Consider the following 26,815-nt stretch of genomic DNA (forward strand, 5'->3'; position numbering starts at 1 on the left):
AATAATTCTTTTGCCACGAATATGATGTTTCTCATTATTTTATTGGAACGAATCACGCAGGTAACAACGGGTGTTCCAGTGATTCTCAATTTGCTGGTGCTCAGAAACAGCATATATACATATAGGCATGAAATGAAATGCCAACATGGCGCCTCACAAGTCTGTACTAAAGGGGGACGGCGTATGTGTGTCGTAGGTGGCGTTATGCCATCTCATTGGTCAACGCTCAGACGCACGCTCAGAGTATCTGACATGCCAGATATTGCTCTGCACGTCCGGAAAGACTCCCGAACGTGCTATCCCACGGTATGACGTCATAAACTCGGCACGCTCAACGCTTAACGTTCGGATGCAAGGTCCGTGTGCCGACGGCTTTACGGTGTGGATGTGAACAAAGTCAGCCACTGCGCGAAGCACAACGGGATAACCACTCGCCACCACCGCTGCAGGCAGACTGACCACTCAGCCACAGACGCGGACTTACTGTCAGCAGTGTGACTTACAAATATAGCTCTCGAGCTGCCAGCGTCTGGCGTTGGGCGAGGCGATGGCGTGGCCGAAATTGAGCAGACAGGTAAGAGCCGACAGCGGCAAGGGGAGTCGTTGTCAGAATAGCGCGTGTGTGGCTGTCAGTGTCCTCATTATTCACTGTTGCGATTACTGAAGGTATCTACGCCAAGAAAATTTTGTTACTCTCCTATTTTTGTTATCGGTCTATCTAAGGAGGATTTAGTACCGTGTCGCCATTATAGATATTATTGTTATCATTGTTGTCATTGTTCCTCAAGCTATAGCTTTCGAACTTCAACTGAATGCATAAATAAAACTGAACTCTGACTCAAAAAATACACTAAACTACCGGATGTCAATACAGAGAAACGCCGTACCTCGTTCTATATTACTTCATAACCATGGGAATATTTTGCAGATTTCAAACATTAAAACATGTATCAGGTAACTAGACTGCTTTCAGAAACATTAGTAAAGTAATACACAATTAATAAATAAACTGAACAAACTGTTCATAGATTACTAAAAATAATGAATTGTTTGACATTATATGCTGTGGTATGGACAAATACCTGAGGTAACGCAGGCGCCGTTTCCACTTGTACTGTAGTTGGTTCATATACATTGTTGAGACTTTTCAACTCTTGGCAGTTGACAACGACCGCCTGCACTTCCACTTTCTGTGGGTCGGAAATGCAGCAGCTACGCTCATCATGTCTGCAACCAGATAAAGAGAAAATGCTTGTGAATTTGATAGATAATACACAGCGTGTAAAATAGCCTCTATAACAAAAACAAAGTGCATGTTCAACGAAGGCTACATGTGCCCAAAAGTACACTAGAAAGATATATTTTCACACTGTGTGCGTGGAGGCAAAATTTTAATGAAACTGTTGGGCAGCATTTCGGAATGTAATCACTCTCACGAATATTACATTGCTATGTGGCCCTTCTTTGTAATACACTGTGTGTTTATTGAAACGAAGAAAGTATAAGCTGCTGTTATACATTCATATGTTTACTCCAGAAACCACTGTACATTGTATAGGTAGGTACAGAGTGACAATTATTGAACTATATGAAATAAAATCGTCATAACTTCTGAATGGTTTGTGTTAGGAGGTTCAAACTGCACGGTTGGCCGAGGGGCATGATGGGAATTAGTATGCTCAAGAGCACGCGCCTTATTGTCGTCGGCCATTTCCACGTGAAAATGTCACGGTACAGTGTGTCTGAGCGTACTCCTCCTTCCTTTCTTAAGTACTGGTGTACAGTGCAGCTTTCTAGTCTTAGGTACGGATCTTTCGTCGAGCGAGCGGTTGTGTATGACTGCTAAGAATAAGTCTGTTGTATCAGTATACTCTTAAAGGAACCTAACTACTACTAGGGCTATCCGGAAAGTAGGTTCCGATCGGTCGTGAAATGGAAACAACTGTGAAAATCGGATGAAGCTTTGCATGGACGTGTTGGGCAGTGTCTCTAATACGCCCGTCGATCGCGTCACGTCGTTATTTTAAGGCGTGAGCGCACTGTGAGCGTGTAAATATGCCTAGAAAACTAGAAAATAGTGTCTCCCGCCAAGCACGAGGCCCCAGTGCGAAATTTACCCCGAAGCTATGCAGCCCACATAACATAACTGTCATGAGTATCTCCTTTCAAAACAATTCTCAGCCGCATTCTGCAGGGGCAACGAAGATGATCCTGCAGCGTTTTCGATGGGAAATGTTTGATCACCCACAATACAGCCCGTAATTGGCTCCCCCTGAGTTTCATCTCTCCTCACATGAATCAGTGGCTGTGAAGACAACATTCTGGCACGCACAGCGAGCTGTAGACCACTGTAGAGAATTGGCGGCAAGCACTGGCGGCTGCCTTCTATGAGGAGAATATTGGAAAGTTGCTACAACGCTATTACGAATGTCGAAGTCGGAGCGGCAACTATGCAGATTAGTTTGTAGAAGGCGTAGCTAACTGTTGCAAAAAAAAACATTTTTGCTTTTCACAGTGGTTTCCATTTTGTGGCCGATCGGAACTTACTTTCCGAACATCCTTTGCATATTGTATGCAACGGAAGTCTTTCCTTTGTTAAGTGATTTAAGCTACTTCGTTATACCTAGAGTACCTGCTTCTAACGTACTAGTCTTGTCAGCTGTTCTTGGTTCGAAATCTGGAGTATTTACTCCGTCTCTCACTCTGTGTGTAATTACTGCTTATGAGCTATGAATGTTCGGGATCCCGTTTTCATTTAGTTACAATGTAGTGGACTTGTCATGCCGAATACGCTGTTGAACTTGATTCAACGCCAAATGAAAGGCGCTGTTGCGCAGGCGGCCTTGCGTGACAAACGGCTCGTGGGAACTGTCGTGACTGGCTACGGCCACGCTGTTGGCCTCCGCCACTCACACGGTTTGCATGCCATGCATGTTAAACGAAAAAAAAAAAAATACTTTGCATCAACGATACCACTACGATCTATATTATTGTCATTTCGAACACTCCCTACAATGGGGAGGTCGAAAAAACAACATTTCCAATGCTAGAGATATATTTTACAAAAACGAAAATTCTGTTGCGAAGGACCAAATAATTTCATCGGGTCGTTGAACCCTAACCACCCTTCCCTTTTCAGTTTCACAGAATAAAGGTTGGAGTCCACAGCAGCGAGTAGACGTAAGACGGAGAAAACACGTATGTCAATCTACATCTACATCTATACTCCGCAAGCAACCTGACGGTGTGTGGCGGAGGGTACCCTGAGTGTCTCTATCGCCTCTCCCTTCTATTCCAGTCTCGTATTGTTCGTGGAAAGAAAGATTGTCTGTATGCCTCTGTGTGGGCTCTAATCTCTCTGATTTTATCCTCATGGTCTCTTCGCGAGATATACGTAGGAGGGAGCAATATACTGCTTGACTCCTCGGTGAAGGTATGTTCTCGAAACTTCAACAAAAGCCCATATCGAGCTACTGAGCGTCTCTCTTGCAGAGTCTTCCACTGGATTTTATCTATCATCTCCGTAACGCTTTCGCGATTACTAAATGATCCTGTAACGAAGCGCGCTGCTCTCCGTTGGATCTTCTCTATCTCTTCTATCAACCCTATCTGGTACGGATCCCACACCGGTGAGCAGTATTCAAGCAGTGGGCGAACACGTGTACTGTAACCTACTTCCTTTGTTTTCGGACTGCATTTCCTTAGGATTCTTCCAATGAATCTCAGTCTGGCATCTGCTTTACCGACGATTAATTTTATATGATCATTCCATTTTCGATCACTCCTAATGCCTGCTCCCAGATAATTTATGGAATTAACTGTTTCCAGTTGCTGATCTGCTATATTGTAGCTAAATGATAAAGGATCTTTCTTTCTGTTTATTCGCAGCACATTGCACTTGTCTACATTGAGATTCAATTGCCATTCCGTGCACCATGCGTCAATTCGTTGCAGATCCTCCTGTATTTCAGTACAATTTTCCATTGTTACAACCTCTCAATATACTACAGCATCATCCGCAAAAAGCCTCAGTGAAATTCTGATGTTATCCACAAGGTCATTTATACACTCCTGGAAATTGAAATAATAACACCGTGAATTCATTGTCCCAGGAAGGGGAAACTTTATTGACACATTCCTGGGGTCAGATACATCACATGATCACACTGACAGAACCACAGGCACATAGACACAGGCAACAGAGCATGCACAATGTCGGCACTAGTACAGTGTATATCCACCTTTCGCTGCAATGCAGGCTGCTATTCTCCCATGGAGACGATCGTAGAGATGCTGGATGTAGTCCTGTGGAACGGCTTGCCATGCCATTTCCACCTGGCGCCTAAGTTGGACCAGCGTTCGTGCTGGACGTGCAGACCGCGTGAGACGACGCTTCATCCAGTCCCAAACATGCTCAATGGGGGACAGATCCGGAGATCTTGCTGGCCAGGGTAGTTGACTTACACCTTCTAGAGCACGTTGGGTGGCACGGGATACATATGGACGTGCATTGTCCTGTTGGAACAGCAAGTTCCCTTGCCGGTCTAGGAATGGTAGAACGATGGGTTCGATGACGGTTTGGATGTGCCGTGCACTATTCAGTGTCCCCTCGACGATCACCAGTGGTGTACGGCCAGTGTAGGAGATCGCTCCCCACACCATGATGCCGGGTGTTGGCCCTGTGTGCCTCGGTCGTATGCAGTCCTGATTGTGGCGCTCACCTGCACGGCGCCAAACACGCATACGACCATCATTGGCACCAAGGCAGAAGAGACTCTCATCGCTGAAGACGACACGTCTCCATTCGTCCCTCCATTCACGCCTGTCGCGACACCACTGGAGGCGGGCTGCACGATGTTGGGGCGTGAGCGGAAGACGGCCTAACGGTGTGCGGGACCGTAGCCCAGCTTCATGGAGACGGTTGCGAATGGTCCTCGCCGATACCCCAGGAGCAACAGTGTCCCTAATTTGCTGGGAAGTGGCGGTGCGGTCCCCTACGGCACTGCGTAGGATCCTACGGTCTTGGCGTGCATCCGTGCGTCGCTGCGGTCCGGTCCCAGGTCGACGGGCACGTGCACCTTCCGCCGACCACTGGCGACAACATCGATGTACTGTGGAGACCTCACGCCCCACGTGTTGAGCAATTCGGCGGTACGTCCACCCGGCCTCCCGCATGCCCACTATACACCCTCGCTCAAAGTCCGTCAACTGCACATACGGTTCACGCCCACGCTGTCGCGGCATGCTACCAGTGTTAAAGACTGCGATGGAGCTCCGTATGCCACGGCAAACTGGCTGACACTGACGGCGGCGGTGCACAAATGCTGCGCAGCTAGCGCCATTCGACGGCCAACACCGCGGTTCCTGGTGTGTCCGCTGTGCCGTGCGTGTGATCATTGCTTGTACAGCCCTCTCGCAGTGTCCGGAGCAAGTATGGTGGGTCTGACACACCGGTGTCAATGTGTTCTTTTTTCCATTTCCAGGAGTGTATATATTGTGAATAGCAACGGTCCTACGACACTCCCCTGCGGCACACCTGAAATCACTCTTACTTCGGAAGACTTCTCTCCATTGAGAATGACATGCTGCGTTGTGTTATCTAGGAACTCTTCAATCCAATCTCAGAATTTGTCTGATAGTCCATATGCTCTTACTTTGTTCATTAAACGACTGTGGGGAACTGTATCGAACGCCTTGCGGAAGTCAAGAAACACGGCATCTACCTGGGAACCCGTGTCTATGGCCCTCTGAGTCTCGTGGACGAATAGCGCAAGCTGGGTTTCACACGATCGTCTTTTTCGAAACCAATGCTGATTCCTACAGAGTAGATTTCTAGTCTCCAGAAAAGTCATTATACTCGAACATAATACGTGTTCCAAAATTCTACAACTGCTCGACATCCCTTCTTGAAAACGGGGATGACCTGGGCCCTTTTCCATTCTTGTGGAACGCTGCGCTCTTCTAGAGACCTACGGTACACCGCTGCAAGAAGGGGGGCAAGTTCCTTCGCGTACTCTGTGTAAAATCGAACTGGAATCCAATCAGGTCCAGCAGCCTTTCCTCTTTTGAGCGATTTTAATTCTTTTTGTATCCCTCTGTCATCTAGTTCGATATCTACCATTCTGTCATCTGTGCGAAAATCTAGAGAAGGAACTACAGTGCAGTCTGCCTCTGTGAAACAACTTTGGAAAAAGACATTTAGTATTTCGGCCTTTAGTCTGTCATCTTCGGTTTCAGTACCATTTTGGTCAGAGAGTGTCTGGACATTTTGTTTTGATCCACCTACCGCTTTGACATAAGACCAAAATCTCTTACGATTTTCTGCCAAGTCAGTACATAGAACTTTACTTTCGAATTCGTTGAACACATAGCCCTCCTTACACTACATTTCGCTTCGTGTGACTTTTGTTTGTTTGTAAGGCTTTGGCTATGTTTATGTTTGCTGTGAAGTTCCCTTTGCTTCCTTATCAATTTTCTAACTCGGTTGTTGTACCACGGTGGCTCTTCTCCATCTCTTACGATCTTGCTTGCCACATACTCATCTAATGCATATTGTACGACGGTTTTGAACTTTGTCCACTGATCCTCAACACTATCTGTACTTGAGATAAAACTTTTGTGTTGGAAATATTGTAGGTCAGAGTTTTGTACCTGGAGGATAGTGTACCTACGAACACGTGATGTTTCCAGATCGGTATTTCTACCTAGTGACTGATTTTAGAATCACACTACTTAATGCGCACCAGAAACCGCCATAAACTGTTACCAGCATTTTCTACTGTCCCTTTTCTGAGAAATGAGGCTGTGTTTAGTGCATCGTTTGTAAATACTACGAATTCTACATAGTTAAGTGCTGTATAATATACCGAAGTTATCTGAGGATATTATTAATTCTTCAGTTACAGAGTTTTATAGTGAGTAAAATCTTGTATATTTCTTAAAACTACTGGCATAGCGTATGGACAATTAAGCCATATTCGTCAGTCATGCACCACCTTTTACCTTGAAAAGGAAGGTCTTCTACCACGGAAAACGTGATATTTGCAAATGAACTGAGTTTCTTTAAAGTCTTAAAAATTTTCCCTCTCATAAAAATGGAAAGTTTTCTTAGTTGCCAGTAGTTTCTATTTCAAAATGTTTTTATCTTGTAAATGGTTTTTCATTATACTTCTTCTTAATTAGATTTAATTTACTGATTATTAGCGTATGGCAGAGTAATAACGTAACGTATACACTCTTAAATGCAGTATTGACAAGATTTTCCGACAGTAACTTATTAACATTTGAATAGAATATATATTCCTAGGTACATGACCATGTTGTACCTGTAACAGTTTTCCAACTTCCTTTCGGATGAATTGTTGCAATCTTAGAAAAAGACTGCTGTATGCATAAAGTGAATGCTATTATTGAAAATGGAATAAGAAAACACGCTGACGAAAAGAAAATCGCAACAGCAAAAAATAATTCGTGTAGAGTAATGAAATTTCGGGAATACATTTTTCTGTGTAACATATTTGATTGATTAACATTGCAGGATCATAGTTTAATGTAAGATCGAGATAGGCCATTGCAAATGTGATATGCTGTTACGTTAATAATCAGTGTAGCCGCCAGACTGTTGCATGCAAACATTCAAACCTGCATGTATTGTGTAGCGCAGGTGCCGGAAGTCAGTTTGTGGGATGGAGTTCCATGCCTATTGCACTTCGATGGTCAATGCAGGGACGGATAATGTTAGTTATGGATGACGCTAGAGTAGTCATTCGATGATGTTCCATAACTGCTCGATTGGAGACAGATCTGATGATCGAACAGACCAATGCAACATATCGACACTCTGTAGAGCATGTTGGGTTACAATGGTCGCACGTGGGCGAGCGTTATCCGGTTGGAAAACACCCCCTGGAATGCTGTTCATGAATGGCAGCACACCAGGTCGAGCTACCAGAGCCGGCCGGGGTGGACGAGCGGTTCTAGGCGCTACAGTCTGGAACCACGCGACCGCTACGGTCGCATGTTCGAATCCTGCCTCGGACATGGATGTGTGTGATGTAGTTAGGTTAGTTAGGTTTAAGAAGTTCTAAGTTCTAGGGGACTGATGACCTTAGAAATTAAGTCCCATAGTGCTCAGAGCCATTTGAACCATCTGAACTACCAGATTGAGGTACATATTTGTAGTCAGGGTGCATTGGATAACCACGAGAGTGCTCCTGATGTCATACGAAATCTCACCCCAGACCATAACTGGAGGTGTATGTCCAGCGTGTCTAGCACGCAGACAGGTTGGTTGCAGTACCTTAACCGGCTTTCTTCGAACCAACACACGGTCATCACTGGCACCGAAGCAGAACCAGCTTTCATCAGGAAACACAACAGACCTCCGCCGTGCTCTCTCTCCAACGAGCTCTCGCTTGACACCACTGAAATTGCAAATGGCGGTGCTTTGAGGTCAGTGGAATGCACGCTATAGGACGTCTGTCGTAAAGTTCGTTGTGCCACTGTGGTGCCAACTGCTGCTCAAATTGCTGTTGCTGGCAGTACGATGCACCAGAACCATACACCAAATACGATTGTCTTTTCTCTCGGTAGTGACACGTGTCCGCGAACATACATTCCCGTGACCACTGTTGCCAGCGCGGAATTAGCCGAGCGGTCTGGGCGCTGCAGTCATGGACTGTGTGGCTGGTCCCGGTGGAGGTTCGAGTCCTCCCTCGGGCATGGGTGTGTGTGTTTGTCCTTAGGATAATTTAGGTTAAGTAGTGTGTAAGCTTAGGGACTGATGACCTTAGCAGTTACGTCCCATAAGATTTCACACACATTTGAACATTTTTGAACTGTTGCCAGCGGTCATGCACAATGCCTATATTCCTGCCAAGTCTTTCTGCAATATCGCAGAAGGAACATCCATCTTCTCGTAGCCCTATTGAACAACCTCGTTCAAACTCAGTCAGGTGTTGATAATGGCGTCTTTGTCAGCTCAAAGCATTCATGACAGTTACATTGTGTCTTTAAAGCAAACCTGATTTGCGTCCCTGTAGTTGCGCTACTGGAGTCTCTGTTATGCGACTGGCGCGAAAATTCAACAGACATCACCTTTCAGATGTAGAAACACGCTTATCAACTTTCGCTTATATCGCAGAACTCCTTCTTGGTGTTGCGATTTTTTTGCCGTCAGTGTATATTAAACTCCTATTTCAAAAATGTTCAAATGTGTGTGAAATCTTATGGGTCTTAACTGCTAAGGTCATCAATTCCTAAGCTTACACACTACTTAACCCAAATTATCCTAAGGACAAACACACACACCCATGCCTGAGGGAGGACGCGAACCTCCGCCGGGACCAGCCGCACAGTCCATGACTGCAGCGCCTTAGACCGAAACTCCTATTACAGACTAGCCTAGCAGGAGAAGTCTGTAAGGTGTTCCGCGGTGGAACACTCCTCATATTCAAAACACAATCGACCACAAGCATAGACACAGGAAACAAATGTTCACTGGACAGAATACTCGCCGCCCCCTTAAAAGAATTCATTGTTCACTTTGGTCGTCGGTAGTGTAGAACTTATACCAGGCGCTTGTGTTAGCCTTCACAACGGACGGAAGTGTGTAAGTGCCAGTCGGTTATGGAGAAACAGCGCATTAAGATGGGTCGACATAGAGACTTGACAGAATCGCAGAAAGGAACTACCATTCATACGTGGCCATGAGAACACCGTGAATGAAGTTGCCTGATTTGTTGGTGTTTCAATGCGGACTGTACAACGTTTCTAGAACGAGTGGTCTACCACTCGCAGCTATGTAACACGGCGTAGGTGCTGTGCTCGTAAAAGATCCTAACCGACAAATACTGGAGACGAGTGTCGCGTCTTGTCAGTGACAGTTTCAAACGCGACTGGAATAACTGTTGTCAGTGAATGCAGGTCAATCTCAATCAGCTTCCGAGCGTTCATTGTGAAGGGAACGGTATTCGGTAGATATCTGGAGTCGGGTACCTCACGAAAGGCCATTACTCACATCGACACACAAATATGCACATCTTCAGTGGGACAGTCAATACAGAAACTGGACAGTAGCTGACTGGAGCCGTGTAGTGTAGTCGACGGGTCGGGATTTTGCTGTTTTTCAAATGTTGCAAAGGGGTTGACTGCACTGATAGGCCAATGAGGTGTTTAACCCGTGGTGTGTGGAGAGTGTAGATCAGGCCCGACGTGGTTCTGTTATGTTTTGGGGCTGGTTTTCTAACCACGATTTGGACCCAGACATTCATGTTACCATGAACATGACCAGGATGTTTGTTTCAACAGTCTAGGTGACCAAGTATCTTGTACAATATTATGACAAGTATGCTGTTGGCATACCCGTCTTCCAAGAAGTACACGGACAATATCCGTGTGTACAGGCCGCTTGCGTACGTCAATGCTCAGACGATAAAACGCAACAAACAATATTCCTCCAATTTGGCATCTAATAAAAAAATGGCTTGAACTGGATATGGCATACTGAACAAACTTGCAGACTCTCCCTTGCCGAGTTGAGGCTAGATGTTGTGTTACGCGGTATTAGCGTGATGTCGCCTTTGGGTGTGTGGTGTCACCGCCAGACACCACACTTGCTAGGTGGTAGCCTTTAAATCGGCCGCGGTCCGTTAGTATACGGCGGACCCGCGTGTCGCCACTGTCAGTGATAGCAGACCGAGCGCCACCACACGGCAGATCTAGAGAGACGTCCTGGCACTCGCCCCAGTTGTACAGCCGACGTTCATAGGAATGGTTCACTGACAATTACGCTCTCATTTGCCGAGACGATAGTTAGCATAGCCTTCAGCTACATTTGCTACGACCTAGCAAGGCGCCGTATTCAATTGATATTGAGATTCTATTAATGTATCATCAAGAGCGATGTTCTACAAATGTGGATTAAAGTTAATTATTCCAGAAGCTACGTACTTTTCTTTATAGCATTCATTACGTATCCTGTTTCAGACCTCACGCCAGCCTGCGTGAGTTTAAGCGCGTGCCTTTCGGCTTCCTCTCATTGTGTCTAGGCTGTCTTGTCTAGACACAACAGGGTGGCTGTCTTTTTTCCGGTGTACTTAACGTAAATTTTAGCCATTAAAGCCTTAAATCTTGTTAACATGATTGTGTCAGAGATATAATAACTGTGGCAAAATAAATTATAATTGTAAAAAGTCGTGTAAGTATCCTCAATACCTCTTACAACATCTGTAGCAAAATAATAAACGGAAGACTAGGAAATATCTCGGATATAATTTTAACGGAGGAGCAAGCAGGTTTCCGAAAGTGAAAATCATACATAGATGACGTTTTTGCACTGAAACAGATGTTTCAAAAGAGACGAGAATTTAATCTGGATACTCACCTTGCATTTGTGGATTATGAAAAAATATTTGACAGAATTCAGAGAGACAAACTACGGGCAATAATCGAAAAAAGAGAAATCCCTAAACATATGATCCAAGTCACAAAAAGCCTATAAATGAACACCAGAATTAGAAATGACCCGGTTAAAGACATATCACCTGAATTACAAACAAATCAAGGTTTGCCGGCTGCGGTGGTCGAGCGGTTCTGGCGCTGCAGTCCGGAACCGCGGGACTGCTACGGTCGCAGGTTCGAATCCTGCCTCGGGCATGGGTGTGTGTGATGTCCTTAGGTTAGTTAGGTTTAAGTAGTTCTAAGTTCTAGGGGACTTATGACCACAGCAGTTGAGTCCCATAGTGCTCAGAGCCATTTGAACCATTTTTTGAAATCAAGGTTTAGAATAATGGTTCAGCTTATCATCAACATTATTCAATATCTATATAGATGACACGACCAGAGAATGGATAAAAGATAGAACAACATCAGTCATAAACACTGGGAGAAATAAATAAACTAGTTACTCGCGGATGATCATGTTATCATACAACATAACGAAGATAAATCACAAATAACATTACATAAACTAAACGAGATAAGTGCAAGTTACAGTCTGACTATATCCATAAATAAAACGAAAACAGTGGCCTTTTAGATATTCCGCCAGTACAGGTAGCCCATTTCAAGTATTTAGGATGTGTCATATCGTGTGACCAAGATATGGATATACAGAAAAAAATTAACGCTTACTAGCATATAAGTGGGACAATAAGAAGAACAATTAAGGCTAAAACAAGAAAAGAGACGCAACTGAAATTTTACAAAGACATGGCAATTCCTACTTTACTTTGGCGCAGAAAGTTGGACACCGAGAAATAAAGATTTACGGCAACTAGAAACATCAGAAATTGAATTTCTTAGATCTGTGAAAGGCTTCAAAAGGCAATCCAGTATAAAGTAAAATGTAGTGAACGTGTAATCTGTATGTCACCAGAGAGAATTCCTAAATTAGAAATGGATTATACACCACGAGGCAAGAGAACTATGGGAAGACAGACGATGAGATGGTGAGACCGCAACTGACCGTAGATCTAACCCTGGAGTGGCAGAAGAACAAGAAAAATGATTCTCTTCGGAGAACGCAAAGAACTATTCGTGGCTGTAGTTCACATAGAAACTCCGTCTGCAAAGTTAGTCGTGATCAGATGCATTTCGTTCTTATGACTGTCCTTCGATATAACGTTTCGTCGAGATAAGTGGAGACACATAGCTGGACATAATTTCACGTAACTGAAGAATATCGAGTGTAATGCAACGATCACAAAAAGTAACGCGTGACACACACGTTTGTCAGCAAATTAACTGTCGTGCAAGGATTCAGCAAAATGATCGCGAAAAATTTACAAATCCCCAGGCAGGTTGTGCTAAATGTCACACTCTCTCTCCTAGCAAAGGACGTCTCTCGGCTCGAACAGAAATTTGTTTTGAAACATTTGTATTCACAGGCATCTCACATATCTAACCACGCCTGCGACAGATTGTGATTATGTTGCTCTTTGTTTGTACACAACACCGGTTGCAGTCTTCGAAGAGGCGGGAGATGTTGGAGATTGGGTGGCAATACGCCCGCCAGTCGGCTACCTCAGCAGGTAGTTGACGCGTTTAGAATACGTATGTCAGTATTGTCATACATTTGCAGCAAAGATTAACGAAACCGTTAATGTTGGAAACGTATTAAATATGTTGCATCCAAGTTACTCGTAAGAAATCGTTATCCAACAGGAGACTTTGTACGACAGTATGATGACACTTTCGCAATGTATTTTGTGGATCTGATTATTCAGCAACAGGAATATTCATTTGACTGCTCAACTGAAGCTACATTGGATAGGCTAGTCGATGAAGAAAACGTGTTTATGGACGACAACGCGATTAATAGTGTTCAAGATTGTGGTGCTAGTGGCAGTGGCGGAAAGAGTACTCCTCAGAGAGAAGCTATCAGTTCTCGTGACTATGAACCTTCACTAGAAAATAAATCAAGTACTGTTAGTATTTTAACCCGATTTTCGGAGCAACGTCTTGAACGTATTTATGATGATTATCATACACCTCCACGTGAAGTTACGACCTACAGTTCGTTATTGAAGAGACATCCATCCATAAAACGCATATCGAACATCAAAGTAATATATGAATACGTGGAATAAAAGATGTAACTAACATCTATTTCAAGAAAACAAAGCAAACAAAGAACGGAAATTAAAACAGCACATTGTATCCCACTCTGACATAGCAAGGAATGATGGAAAATGTGGCCATTATTGGTATCTGAAATTTTGGGCAATGCGAAAGGGAACATAAAGTTTAAAATGTTGTACAGCTATCATAGCACTTCTCAATAAAGAATACAGAATGTGCCTTAGACATATCACTACTTTCATGACAGCTAGAGATGACCAAGAAATTCGCCAGTTTCGGACTCGTTTTGTTGAAGAAGTAAGCCAGAAAACTGCAAGGTTCCAGATACAGCCACACAGTATTTGGAACACTGATCAAGGTGGATTTAATTACGAACTGAACTAACTTCTGGTGCGACACTATATAAAAAGGGGAAAAAATCAACAGTTGCCTTGGTTCACTGTGCACACATTACAACTCATAGTTATACTCGTAGAATAGATGTTGGACTTCCAATGAGTGGACACCTAGCGAAAAACTGTGTATTTGTGTTCAGGAAAAAAAAGTTTCCACCCGAAAGACAAAAGACAATCTTCCACCAAATATACATTTGGAGGCTAGCACAAGCGAGAAAATATCAAAAGACCATTTAAAATCCTTTTTCGTGAAAGCTGTTAATGGCAACGTCGCAAATAACGAAAGGTTTATACAACTTTGTGATTCCTGGGGTGCTCACAAGGACACAACCATAGTAAATGATTCATTTTCGGGTAAAGGTACTGAATGCATGATCATTCCGCCATACACAACAAAATAGGTACAGGTTTTGGATGTATACGTCTCCCGGCAATATCAACTATATGCAAGAAGTGTAACTGATTCTATAAGGACTCTCTCCAGTGACTTCGCACTAACTTAGGCAATAGAATTTTCATATTGAAAATGCATTCAGTTATTCATAACCAGCTGTCTGCTCCAGTGTATCAGCTTATGTTTAAATGTTCCTGATGAGCGGCTGGGTACAATACTCCTGCACATGTTGCTCAATTCAAGAATGCGATTAAAGTGGCATTTAAAGGTCTTATTTCAATAGAGGTACACGGCCATTTTTGTTCATTCTGTGATATAGGGTCCTAAAGGTAAATGAGCTCTGAAAAATCTGCAGTTGAGATACCAGAAATATTCAAGTATATACACTTAATTATTCCTGGTATCTCAACTGCAGATTTTTCAGCGCTCATTTAACTTTACGACTCTGTATATCAGAATGAACAGAAATGGAATTGTACCACTATTGAAATAAGCCCTTCATTTGATTTTGCAGCTCAAGAATGTGAATCTGAGAACTATCCAGGTAATGCTTTCGCCAAATGTCCCTACTGTAATTCTGCATATCGTTTCATCCATTTTGCTGAGGAACCTCATATACATATTTAAAGTCCGATAGTGGGCGCACTAAGAGGAACACAACCAAATGCTTTAACCATCCTGGTCATAGTGGTACGTAAGGCTTCTAAAATAATACAATTGGAACACCGGATTCCTGTTGGAGTTGAGAGACTTGCCTTTTAAATGATGATCGCGCACCAGCTACGGAGTTCATAAATCTGCAAGTGGACGATTGTTCCCAATGTGTGTTTGTTTTCACATGCGTCATGTATAATTTAATGTTTTCCCGATGCGCTGCTTATTATTAATCATGCTCCAAAGAGATACTTCATTTTGAATGTCTCGCTGTTTGTGAAATGGCTTGCCGCTGCGTGTTGTCTCGTGGCTTTAATTCAGCACAGGGAGAAGCATGCATATGAGCTACAACGTTGTATAAGGGTTTTGAAAACGTGGAAAGCTACGTAGATGACTCCTATGGTGATCTTTGGTTAAATTTTATTCTCGCATACTTCTGTCCAAAAGAAAAAGGAAGATACAGGTTTAACGTCCGACGTCACTGGAGGCACGACACAAACTGACATCGGGGAAAGATATCTGCCGTGTTCACTCCAAAGGAACCATACTGACATCCCCTTCCAATCCTCTCTTTCTCTCACTCTGTCTCTGTCTCTGTCTCTGTCTCTCTCTCTCTCTGTCTCTATCTTGATCTCTCTCTTGTTGTAATTCTATGGAATATGTATAGAAAACGGAAAAAGAAGTCCTCTTGCTGCCCGACAAAGAAAGTGAAGCATCTTGAAGTAGAAGAAGTTTACTGCTTGAGGAAGTATATAATGTTACCTAAGTGATTGGCAGATTGAGTCAGATTTATATAAAAACTTTGCAGTATGAACCCACATATCACTATGACGTTGCTACTCCTCCGGCCCGGATACATGCACTATTTCTGTTGGGAAGCTGTCACAAAGCTGTTACATCTTCTCCTGTGGCAAGATGGCCCACAACTGCTGTAACTGGTGCTTGATATCCTGGACACTGGCACTGCGATGGAGTTAACGCCCTAGCTAGTCCCACGCGTGTGCTATGGGAGTCCGATCTGGGTATCTTGCTGGCCAAGGGAGTACCTCAACATCTCGCAGACAGTTCGTAGAGACACGTGCCACGTGTGAACGAGTACTGTCCTGAAGATATTTTCACATGAGGGGTAACATACGAGGACGTAGGACGTCCGTGATTTACCATTTTGCCGTGAGAGTTCCCTCAATCTACATCTACAGCTACATCTACACACATATCCGCAACTCACTGTATGGTGCGTGGTGGAGGGACACTACCACTGCTAGTTATTTCCTTTCCTGTTTCACTCGCAAACAGAACGAGGGAAAACAAGTGTCTATATGCCTCCATACGCGCCCTAATGTCTCTGGTCTTATCTTCAGCCCGCATCTCGTGGTCGTGCGGTAGCGTTCTCGCTTCCCACGCCCGGGTTCCCGAGTTCGATTCTCGGCGGGGTCAGGGATTTTCTCTGCCTCGTGATGGCTGGGTGTTGTGTGTGATATCCTTAGGTTAGTTAGGTTTAAGTAGTTCTAAGTTCTAGGGGACTGATGACCATAGATGTTAAGTCCCGTAGTGCTCAGAGCCATTTGAACCTTTTTTTCTTATCTTCATGATCCATACGCAAAATGCACGTTGGTGGCAGTAGAACCGCTCTGCAGTCAGCCTCAGATGCAAGTTCTCTAAATTTTCTATGCTCCTCGAAAGGAACATTGCCTTACCTCCAGTGATTCCCACTGCATTTCCCGAAGCATCTCTGTAGTATTTGGGTGTTGTTTGAACCTAACCGGTAACAAACTGCAGCCCGTCTCTGAATTACTTCGATGTCTTCCTTTAGTCCGACCTGGTGCCGATCCCAAACACTCGAACAGTACTCAACAATGCGTCGCACTAGTGTCATAGTCTTCTTTACAGATCAGCCACCCTTTCCTAAAATTCTCCCAATAAACCGAGGTCGTTATGGGGCCTGACATTTGAAAAATGCTCAGTTTGAATTCTGAATCAAAAATGATTTGAATGAGAGAAAGGCTTGAGTATTGTTCATGGAGAGGTTTTACGCATCAAAAAAGACCGATATTATATTTATCTTGCAGCTAAAACACAGGAAAATTTCAAGAAGTTGGACTGTTTGATGAACCTTAACATTCACTTTTTGATTAATCATCTTGTTTTTGAACCTGAAAATTTGACATGTCCGTGAGAGACAGAGAACACTTTCATGAAAACATCAAAGTGATGGGAAGACGGTATGAGGACCGCTGGAATATTAATATGATGAGAAAGTACTGCTGGTCACATCACAGAGACGTACGTCATGCACTTCATCGGAATATAAGCTAGATTACAAGTTTTAAGAGGAAAAGGGAATGAAAATGTAAAGCAGTGGACACAAAACTCCTGCATAATAAAGGGGTGATTTTATTGTCATACTTCAGTAAAGTCTTTATTCAGATTAAAAAATTAAATTACTTTTCATTATAATTACTTGTGGTTTTCTGGTTTTCTTGTTTTTGTAGAGGTTAGGGGGGAAAACCTGTGGTCAGATGTGGTCTCAGTGCTTGTAATACCCTACTATTATCTAACTTAAAAGTAATGAAATATTTTTTCATTGACCTATGAATTCAGTCCTCGTTGGTAATTACTGTTATGTAACAGACTAACTAATGAGGTAATAACAACCATTGGCAACTTTTAAAAGGTAGTGAAACAAGTCGTACAATGGATAACGTCTTATTAATCATAAATTTAAAAGGGTAGGACTAGCTTTAAAAGTTAACAGTCTTGCATGAAATACACAGAGTAACTACCACTCGACAGCACATTTTAGTTAAGAGGCATATAACTATTAAATGAAAGTGCACGCTTATAAAAGATTCTATTTATTTCCCATAACGAGCATTCAGGTGGGAAAACCTTCAACAAGATAGCAATGAATACAAAGGTAGAGAACAGTTATGTTTAATTCCGCTCTTGGTACCAATTTTAGGATCGCGTAATTAATATTGCCGATGGTTAAGCGAAGAGCATATTAGAAAGTGCTAATGAAAAGTGAACTTGGAAGAACAAGCACCATTCACAGATGCAACGCGTCCTGCAAATCAGACAGCTAAGCGCGGTCATCAGTTACCGAAACGGTTAACTCCGTAAAGTTAACGATGCCGCGGTCCCTGAACTATTCCACGGTAAAGAATTGCTGGCCGCATCGCACCAAATTAACTTTAGTACTCGGCTGCGAGCGCGCTGCGTGTGAGCGGTAGTTACGGGGAGTAGGGCGTCAAACGGGCCGGCTTGGAGCAGGAGAGGCACCACAGGATATTTTAATTTTCACTATCTATGCTTTTACAAATAAATTCATAAAAATTTGTGAGCATGACCAGGAAAAATTCAGGATTCACGCTCATGGCAGTGGAAGTTCAAAAACATTACAAAATAATTTTTTTTACATGTGAAATTTCATCATTTTTTCACTTACTATTGGCTGCATTTGTTGCTATAAGTACATTTTTCTTCATAAGTAAGAGATATTCTTCGATGAATTTTGCACAACGTGCAAACCATTCTTACAGGTGCATGAATCTCTAGAATTTATTTAATTTATGAAAAAGGAATGAGCTGTTACACTTTAAACTTCATGTTTAGAGAAAACTCAAATTTTATAGTTAATTATCTTAATTTTATCACAGTTTTTAATAGCTCTGGAAAATTGTAGACGCTCCCAAAGGAAATTTCCAACCGCCGCTTTCTTTAAGTAAAGCAGACATTCCTCCACGTAGGCACTGCATCTTTCAATGAGCGCTTTCAAGCCGCCCAGTGAGTTACCTCCCGTCGCATTAGAATGGACAGCCCTTAGTCAGGAGAAGCGCAAGGGTGGAAGCTGTAACGGCCCTGAAGACCACTGAAAGCTACACGTTTTTGGCTGTGGCGAAGATCGAATGCTTGCGAGTTGTGTCCCTCTGCCGTCTCTTGCTGCTAGGCTGCTGTGACGAATAAACGGAAAAATACAGATTCCCACAAACTGAAGTGAACAGCTAATTCAATTCCTAGCTTAACTGTAAGCAACATGTGGAATTACGTACGTATTTTTCAAGTAATAATATGAATTATGAAAATGACATCTCAGTTATCCATTCATTATGATAATAAACCTAGGGAGCACTATTAGGGCATAAAAATATGCATTAATATGTAGGATGGCGAATGAACACGAATAATTAAGCCACCTTACAACAGCACCTCCATCTCTTCGACGCTAACAGACTACATTTCATGAAATGGAAAAATCAAACAGTTGAACTTTCCCAGAAAACTTACATATCGTCGAAATACTTAATAACTTGTAAAAAAACTCGATGAAAGTCTCAGAAGCCAGTGTGGGCGGCACAACAGGAGTACAGCCGGTAGTCATCAACCAACAAGATGAATGAAAAAAAAAACAATGGAACAGGTATCACGCGAATGAGTGAAGAGCACAAATGAATCCCATCCTGCTCCTTCCAGGAATGAACCTCGCAAGAAACATACGGAGTGCCCTTAATCGCATCAGAAATGCACACGCTCGAACCAAAGAAACTCTATATTGGTTGAAAATGGCTTATGACTCCCAGTGCCAATGTGGAATCAAGTAACAGTCACTAACGCACATCATATACGAATTCCCAAGGAGAAATTTTGGAGTAACCATGAAGGATTTCATCGATGCTTTGTCTGTGGCAGTCAGAAGCTCCCTAGACACACAGCTGTGATAGTAAGATTAAGTTACTTTGATGTTTGTAAATATCCGACCTGCTCTGTCTGATCTTTTCAGTATTCTATGATTTTACATCTATGTGTAGTTCACAGTGTGACATTCACAGATTTGGAATGAACTGTATTAATATCTGTTAGTAACAAAATTTGCTGATTTTTGTACATAATATTATATTAATTTACATGTATCGTATGATTCTGTAGATACGCCATACGCTAAATAAATAAATAGATAAATAATGACTACTTCCCAGGTACACAAAAAACGATCAGTATTCTACATGCCTCTTTTTCCATTGATATTACTCATCTTGTTCCATTACTAAAACATCGATTAGCATTGAACATCGTCGTCGTGTTAATGGTAGGTTAAGTACGTGATAAGTTATTATGCATCCTCCATCCAGCAGGTGTTTGAAAGTGGAATACATTAGTTTATATATTTCTTCTTGCAGTATGGAAACGGTTTCAACAGAAAACAGTTGTGTAACTGCAGTGGGCAGTTCGTTGTTCTCGACGCTCTTAGGCGGCTTGTTATTACTTGTACTCCTCCTTAATAGACCATTACAGTGCTGACAGTAGCTTTGCAAAAACAATGGTATTAACCACCTGTGGAGCCCATGGCTACGCAGTTTAGTTGTAACGCAAACGCCATAATTTCAAATCCCTTCCTTAATATTGTCAACAGAGATTCCCCCTGCTGAACTACCAACTGGCCTGAAAAGACTCAAATTCACAACTCGAACTGCAGGCTCTGGCTAGAGAATGGAAAGCATATTTATAAAGTTGGGACATGAATTATTTGTATAGACCCATCTATTCATGTTCCATTTATGGGGTGGTATATTCTCTACATTTTTCTGAATTTCATTACTATTTTGTCATATCACTCTTTAAGTTATCAGCACACTTGTTATTTTTCTTAGTCTATTGAAACCATAGAATTTAAGTCCACGTACTTGCATTAATCACATATCTCACAATAAAATTATTTTTACTTGAGATCTGTGACTAGTTTCGTTGCTACTAACAAATGCACGCAGCATTTCACTCATGAGCAAATGTAGTTATTAAAATGCGTTTTCATGCAACGATGCTATTGTCAGACACTTCTCGCTCTCTTAGATGTTGTACAGTTCCCCAGTATCTTACCAATGTCGTTTGTACCGTTCTGGGCCGGTTGCAGTATCTGCTGACAGAGTGACACTTCTGGAGAGAATGAGGGAAAAGAAACCGTAATACATGCACATACTCAAAAATAAACCTGTACAAAGTTTGTGCATAACACATATACACATTCAAGAACTGAAGTGTCGTCTTCTTACAAGTATCTTGACTTCCGGAAGGCGTTCGATACAGTTCCACACTGTCGCCTGATAAACAAAGTAAGAGCCTACGGAATATCAGACCAGCTGTGTGCCTGGATTGAAGAGTTTTTAGCAAACAGAACACAGCATGTTGTTCTCAATGGAGAGACGTCTACAGACGTTAAAGTAACCTCTGGCGTGCCACAGGGGAGTGTTATGGGACCATTGCTTTTCACAAAATATATATATATATATATATATATATATATATATATATATATATATATATATATATATGACCTAGTAAATAGTGTCGGAAGTTCCATGCGGCTTTTCGCGGATGATGCTGTAAGTATACAGAGAAGTTGCAGCATTAGAAAATTGCAGCGAAATACAGGAAGATCTGCAGCGGATAGGCACTTGGTGCAGGGAGTGGCAACTGACCCTTAACATAGACAAATGTAATTACTGCGAATACATAGAAAGAAGGATTGTTTATTGTATGATTATATGATAGCGGAATAAACGCTGTAAAATATCTGGGAGCATGCGTGCGGAACTATTTGAAGTGGAATGATCATATAAAATTAATTGTTGGTAAGGCGGGTGCCAGGTTGAGATTCATTGCGAGAGTCCTTAGAAAATGTAGTCCATCAACAAAGGAGGTGGCTTACAAAACACTCGTTCGACCTATACTTGAGTTTTGCTCAACAGTGTGGGATCCGTACAAGGTTGGGTTGACAGAGGAGATAGAGAAGATCCAAAGAAGAGCGGCGCGTTTCGTCACAGGGTAATTTGGTAATCGTGATAGCGTTACGGAGATGTTTAGCAAACTCAAGTGGCAGACTCTGCAAGAGAGGCGCTCTACATCGCGGTGTAGCTTGCTGTCCAGGTTTCGACAGGTTTCGAGAGGGTGCGTTTCTGGATGAGGTATCGAATATATTGCTTCCCCCTACTTATACCTCCCGAGGAGATCACGAATGTAAAATTAGAGAGATTCGAGCGCGCACGGAGGCTTTCCGGCAGTCGAGCCGGCCGGTGTGGCCGAGCGGTTCTCGGCGCTTCAGTCTGGAACCGCGCGACCGCTTCGGTCGCAGGTTCGAATCCTGCCTCGGGTATGGATGTGTGTCATGTCCTTAGGTTGGTTAGGTTTAAGTAGTTCTAAGTTCTAGGGGACTGATGACGTCAGATGTTAAGTCCCATAGTGCTCAGAGCCATTTGAACCATTTTTTCCGGCAGTTGTTCTTCCCGCGAACCATACGCGACTGGAACAGGAAAGGTAGGTAATGACAGTGGCACGTAAAGTACCCTCCGCCACACACTGTTGGGTGGCTTGCGGAGTATAAATGTAGATGTAGATGTATCTACGATTTACATTTCTTTGCTCAGTAGACTAGGGAATTACCGTGCCATGTGTAGGCTGCTATTAAGACCACAATACATACGGCTGCGTTTGGAGTACTGAGTGACCGGGAAATATTGAATGGTGATGAATGGCGTCGCACTGTGTTACGTGATGAATGGTAGTTCTGTACTACCCAAGATGATCAACGTCGGTGCGAATGGAGGCGACCTGGGGAGAGGTCAAATTCTTCAAATGTTTTGGGGAGGCACAGCGGGGTTACTCCTGGCTTCAAGGTGATGAGGTGATTGGAGCCATCGTGTATGACTTTCGGTCTTGGCAGGTAGTGGTTGTCCTATGTAAAATAGCTAAGTGAGTCTAACGCTTCTATCCAGTCACTCGTTGACCGCTATGGTGTGGCAGTAGAAGATAAATAAAGCCGAAGTTTTAAATTTCGCATTTAAGAAATCGTTCACGCAGGAGAATCGCACGATATACCATCGATTGACCATCGCCTTCTGAACTAATCAACTCTATACGCTGTTTCTAAACCGCAATGCAGTGTGATATTCATAAGCATAAGACATCCTTACTTTTATTTAGATAGAAATCTGCCAAGTCATGCCGTCAGCCATTGGCGGGGTGGCGTAGTGGTTAAAAGACTAGAGCGGAATCGAAATCCTCACTCGGCCGCATGGTTCGGTTTTCCGCGATTGACCTTAAGCGAGGCCATGGCGTAGTTAAGCCATGGCTAGTGCTCCTTCTCTGATGATATCGACGTTGACGGGACTTTAACCTTATTTCCTGCGCCCTTCCCTCCATTAACTAGGCGTTAGTTCTGAATCTGCGAGTGGAGTCCATGTTCACAGTCTTCAATGAAGCACGGTATCAATTTCACGAGACTGCTGTTGACACCTATGTTGAAAAGTGAAACTGTTTTTAATTAAATTGGTGTAAATTCACTATATGCACTACTGGCCACTAAGATTGCAATGCCATGAAAGTGACATGCTACAAACGTCAAATTAATATGAAACTTACTGTTCCTTATATTGCCTGTGCTACGTGCAATATCTGGCTGTCTCCTGAATCAAAGATACGTAAATTCGATGATATATCATAAAATACGTATGAGTCATAGGAAATTTTATGTGACACTCCAAGCGTCACTTTGAAAGTTACCAATAGACGGGAGTTGGTATAAGATGTGTAATGATCAAGACTTCTTTTATAATTACCTCTTGTGAGTATTAAATTCATTCAGACCGAACTAACAATACTACTTTAAGTTAAACACGCTACGTTAGTATGCTACTGAAGACGAAGCATACTTAAGTGGCAGACATCCAAAAAGTTTCATCCTTCAGTTGCTCTACATTTTCATATTCCACTACAGTTAACACTTGTTTTGCTTAGTGTCTCCGATGGTCCATAGTTGAATCCGCTCGTTCTAATAAAGAGTCAGAAAATATGCCTTAAAACCGTTAAAAGCTGTTATACTAATAATAATAATTTTATTTTCGTCTAATTTCGATTTTAAATTATCACCAGTTTGTCAAATACTATCGATATACCATGGCAGGATGGTTCGTTCATATCAAAAGTACAAAAGTACAGGTAAAATGCCGGCGCTCAGTGTATCAAGCATCATCATTTTACAACATAGTTCAGTTTGTTGACATCAGATGACAAACTATGGGGCAAAAGTGGCTCTGGATAAAAGTCGGGTAGTCAGATAAACGTTAAGAAGGGATATTTACACTAGGAGTCGCAAAAATTGCGGAAGCGTGAAACTGACTTGGAATTCAGAGACAGTCTAAGTAACATGTGAGATGTAAATAATTATAGTACCACAACGATAGTGGCTGCACGGACAAAGGATCGTTCGTAGAATGAGCGACTTCACGACATTTGAAGTAAATAGCTGGCCGTCGTGAATGGCGTTTGTCAGGTCGGAAAATTGAGCGCAGTGGAGTGCAACTGCAGTTACACGTTAGTGGAAGCATCGAGTAAAGGACAGCCAGACAAGTTACGGACTCGGCAATCGACCGCGAAATGTTTAGTCAACGTGTTATGCAAGATACCTTGGCAATGCTGGAGCGTTTAGCTACGCATCAAGCAGTCAGGCCTGGTGATCTAGCCGTAAAGCGCGTGCCTGGAAAGCGAAAGAACGAGTGATCGAATCCTGATCGGAAGTCGACTTGCCGCGCCGGAACTGGCGGAGGGGACGTTAACCCTTTCCACTCCGTAATGCAGAGACAACGCGTCTCCATGCGCTCTTAATTAAATCGAGCGCGCCACAGTGAATTACGTGAGTCTCTTTGCGGAAAAAAATGAGGCCACTGACCAACAATTAGAGTATATAATAAAACAAAAGTGCGCTTTCATTTAAATGTAGTTACATAAGCATCGCAATACAAAACTTTTCATTGTTGATAGTTCTTGAAACTCTTCAGGGAGGACTGTTTCCATCCTGATTTCACTCAAATTGTCCACAAATGAATCACTGTACTCATCAAAATCATTGTGATTCTCGTTTTGACATAGACATTTCTCTAAATTCTCTACAATGTATTCTACTGACTGTCGTCGAACGATTAAATTTACTTGATAGTTGTCGTTTGTCACTTGCCACAACAGTGTTGCCACATCCGCTGCCGGCCACCGCTCCTTAGGCGACACAAAACACCGCGGGCCACTTCACAAATGCTGTTAATGTATAACGCAGAGAAATGTAGGAAGCGGCCGTCGACAAGTACGACGAAAATAGGAGATGCTCTGTCGACAGCTGATTTTGAATGATCAATGACTATACTGCGGCAGACGACGGGCTTTGTAGCCCTGAACTCAAACCCATATCTTAACCTGACCACAACCTCGTGATGTACGATGTAGCTGAGAAAACAGCGATCATCAGTCTGCGGCAGAACTAAAATCTCGATTGCTTTGTTCACTACGTATAAGGCTAACCTCTACGAGCAAACTCAAGATAGAAAAAAATTCATAATATGTTTCTTTGCATGGCCATCTTCCGCAGCAATCTTTCAGTTTTAGCAGTAAAAGCAGACTGTAATTTTTCAGTGTCACTGGTTACCTGAAACTATCCTAGCACTGGCTACATGGGATGCTGTCTTACCAACCGATAAGGAGTCCTGGTTGGCACTTGGCTGCAGATTGTAAGCGGCATTAGCAGATTCCAAACGAAAAAAGATTGAGAGGAAGAAAATTAAGAGCTAATAAAAAATTCAATACGATATTGAAAGTGACACAGCAAACTATCAGAAATATAAACCATTTAAACCAATTAACTGAATAAAAATAATAATCAGAGTCTTTTGATTAATTTAGAAAAATAAAAAAATTTGATGTATTCGGCGAGATAGGAACCTTCGATCTTCTACACGGCATTGTTTTTACATCTACATCTACATCCATACTCCGCAAGCCACCTGACGGTGTGTGGCGGAGGGTACCTTGAGTACCTGTTTCGGTTCTCCCTTCTATTCCAGTCTCGTATTGTTCGTGGAAAGAAAGATTGTCTGTATGCCTCTGTGTGGGCTCTAATCTCTCTGATTTTATCCTCATGGTCTCTTCGCGAGATATACGTAGGAGGGAGCAATATACTGTCTGAGTCCTCGGTGAAGGAATGTTCTCGAAACTTCAACAAAAGCCCGTACCGAGCTACTGAGCCTGTCTCCTGCAGAGTCTTCCACTGGAGTTTATCTATCATCTCCGTAACGCCTTCGCGATTACTAAATGATCCTGTAACGAAGCGCGCTGCTCTCCGTTGGATCTTCTCTATCTCTTCTATCAACCCTATATGGTACGGATCCCACACTGGTGAGCAATATTCAAGCAGTGGGCGAACAAGTGTACTGTAACCTACTTCCTTTGTTATCGGATTGCATTTCCTTAGGATTCTTCCAATGAATCTCAGTCTGGCATCTGCTTTACCGACGATGAACTTTATATGATCATTCCATTTTAAATCACTCCTAATGCCTACTCCCAGATAATTTATGGAATTAACTGCTTCCAGTTGCTGACCTGCTATATTGGAGCTAAATGATAAAGGATCTTTTTTTCTATGTATTTGCAGCACGTTACACTTGTCTGCATTGAGATTCAATTGTCGTTCCCTGCACCATGCGTCAATTCGTTGCAGATCCTCCTGCATTTCAGTACAATTTTCCATTGTTACAACCCCTCGATATACTATCATCTGCAAAAAGCCTCAGTGAACTTCCCTTTTTTAAATAGATGCTACCCATTTTTTTGAGATATGACCTTACATTCTTTTTTGTGTTATTTATTTATTTTATAAAAGTCTCCGTTGTTCGAAAATAAAAGACTCTGTTCTCCGTAAAATAAAAAAAAATATCTTGAAACGTAAATAAGTATACTTTTTGAACATATCTTT

The 26,815-nt window shown here is 42.6% G+C and overlaps 1 protein-coding gene across 1 annotated transcript in view; it reads right to left on the reverse strand.

Moving 5' to 3' along the window:
* The window catches only part of LOC126248682 (facilitated trehalose transporter Tret1-2 homolog), a 308,477-nt gene that overhangs the window by 157,674 nt on the left and 123,988 nt on the right, over nucleotides 1–26,815 (reverse strand). Inside the window, exon 2 of the mRNA XM_049949949.1 lies at nucleotides 1,083–1,227. Within this exon, the coding sequence (XP_049805906.1) occupies nucleotides 1,083–1,227 (145 nt within the window). The remainder of the gene's footprint in view (nucleotides 1–1,082; nucleotides 1,228–26,815) is intronic.

This window comes from Schistocerca nitens, chromosome 3 (assembly GCF_023898315.1).
Source record: "Schistocerca nitens isolate TAMUIC-IGC-003100 chromosome 3, iqSchNite1.1, whole genome shotgun sequence".
NCBI classification, from domain to species: Eukaryota; Metazoa; Arthropoda; class Insecta; order Orthoptera; family Acrididae; genus Schistocerca; species Schistocerca nitens.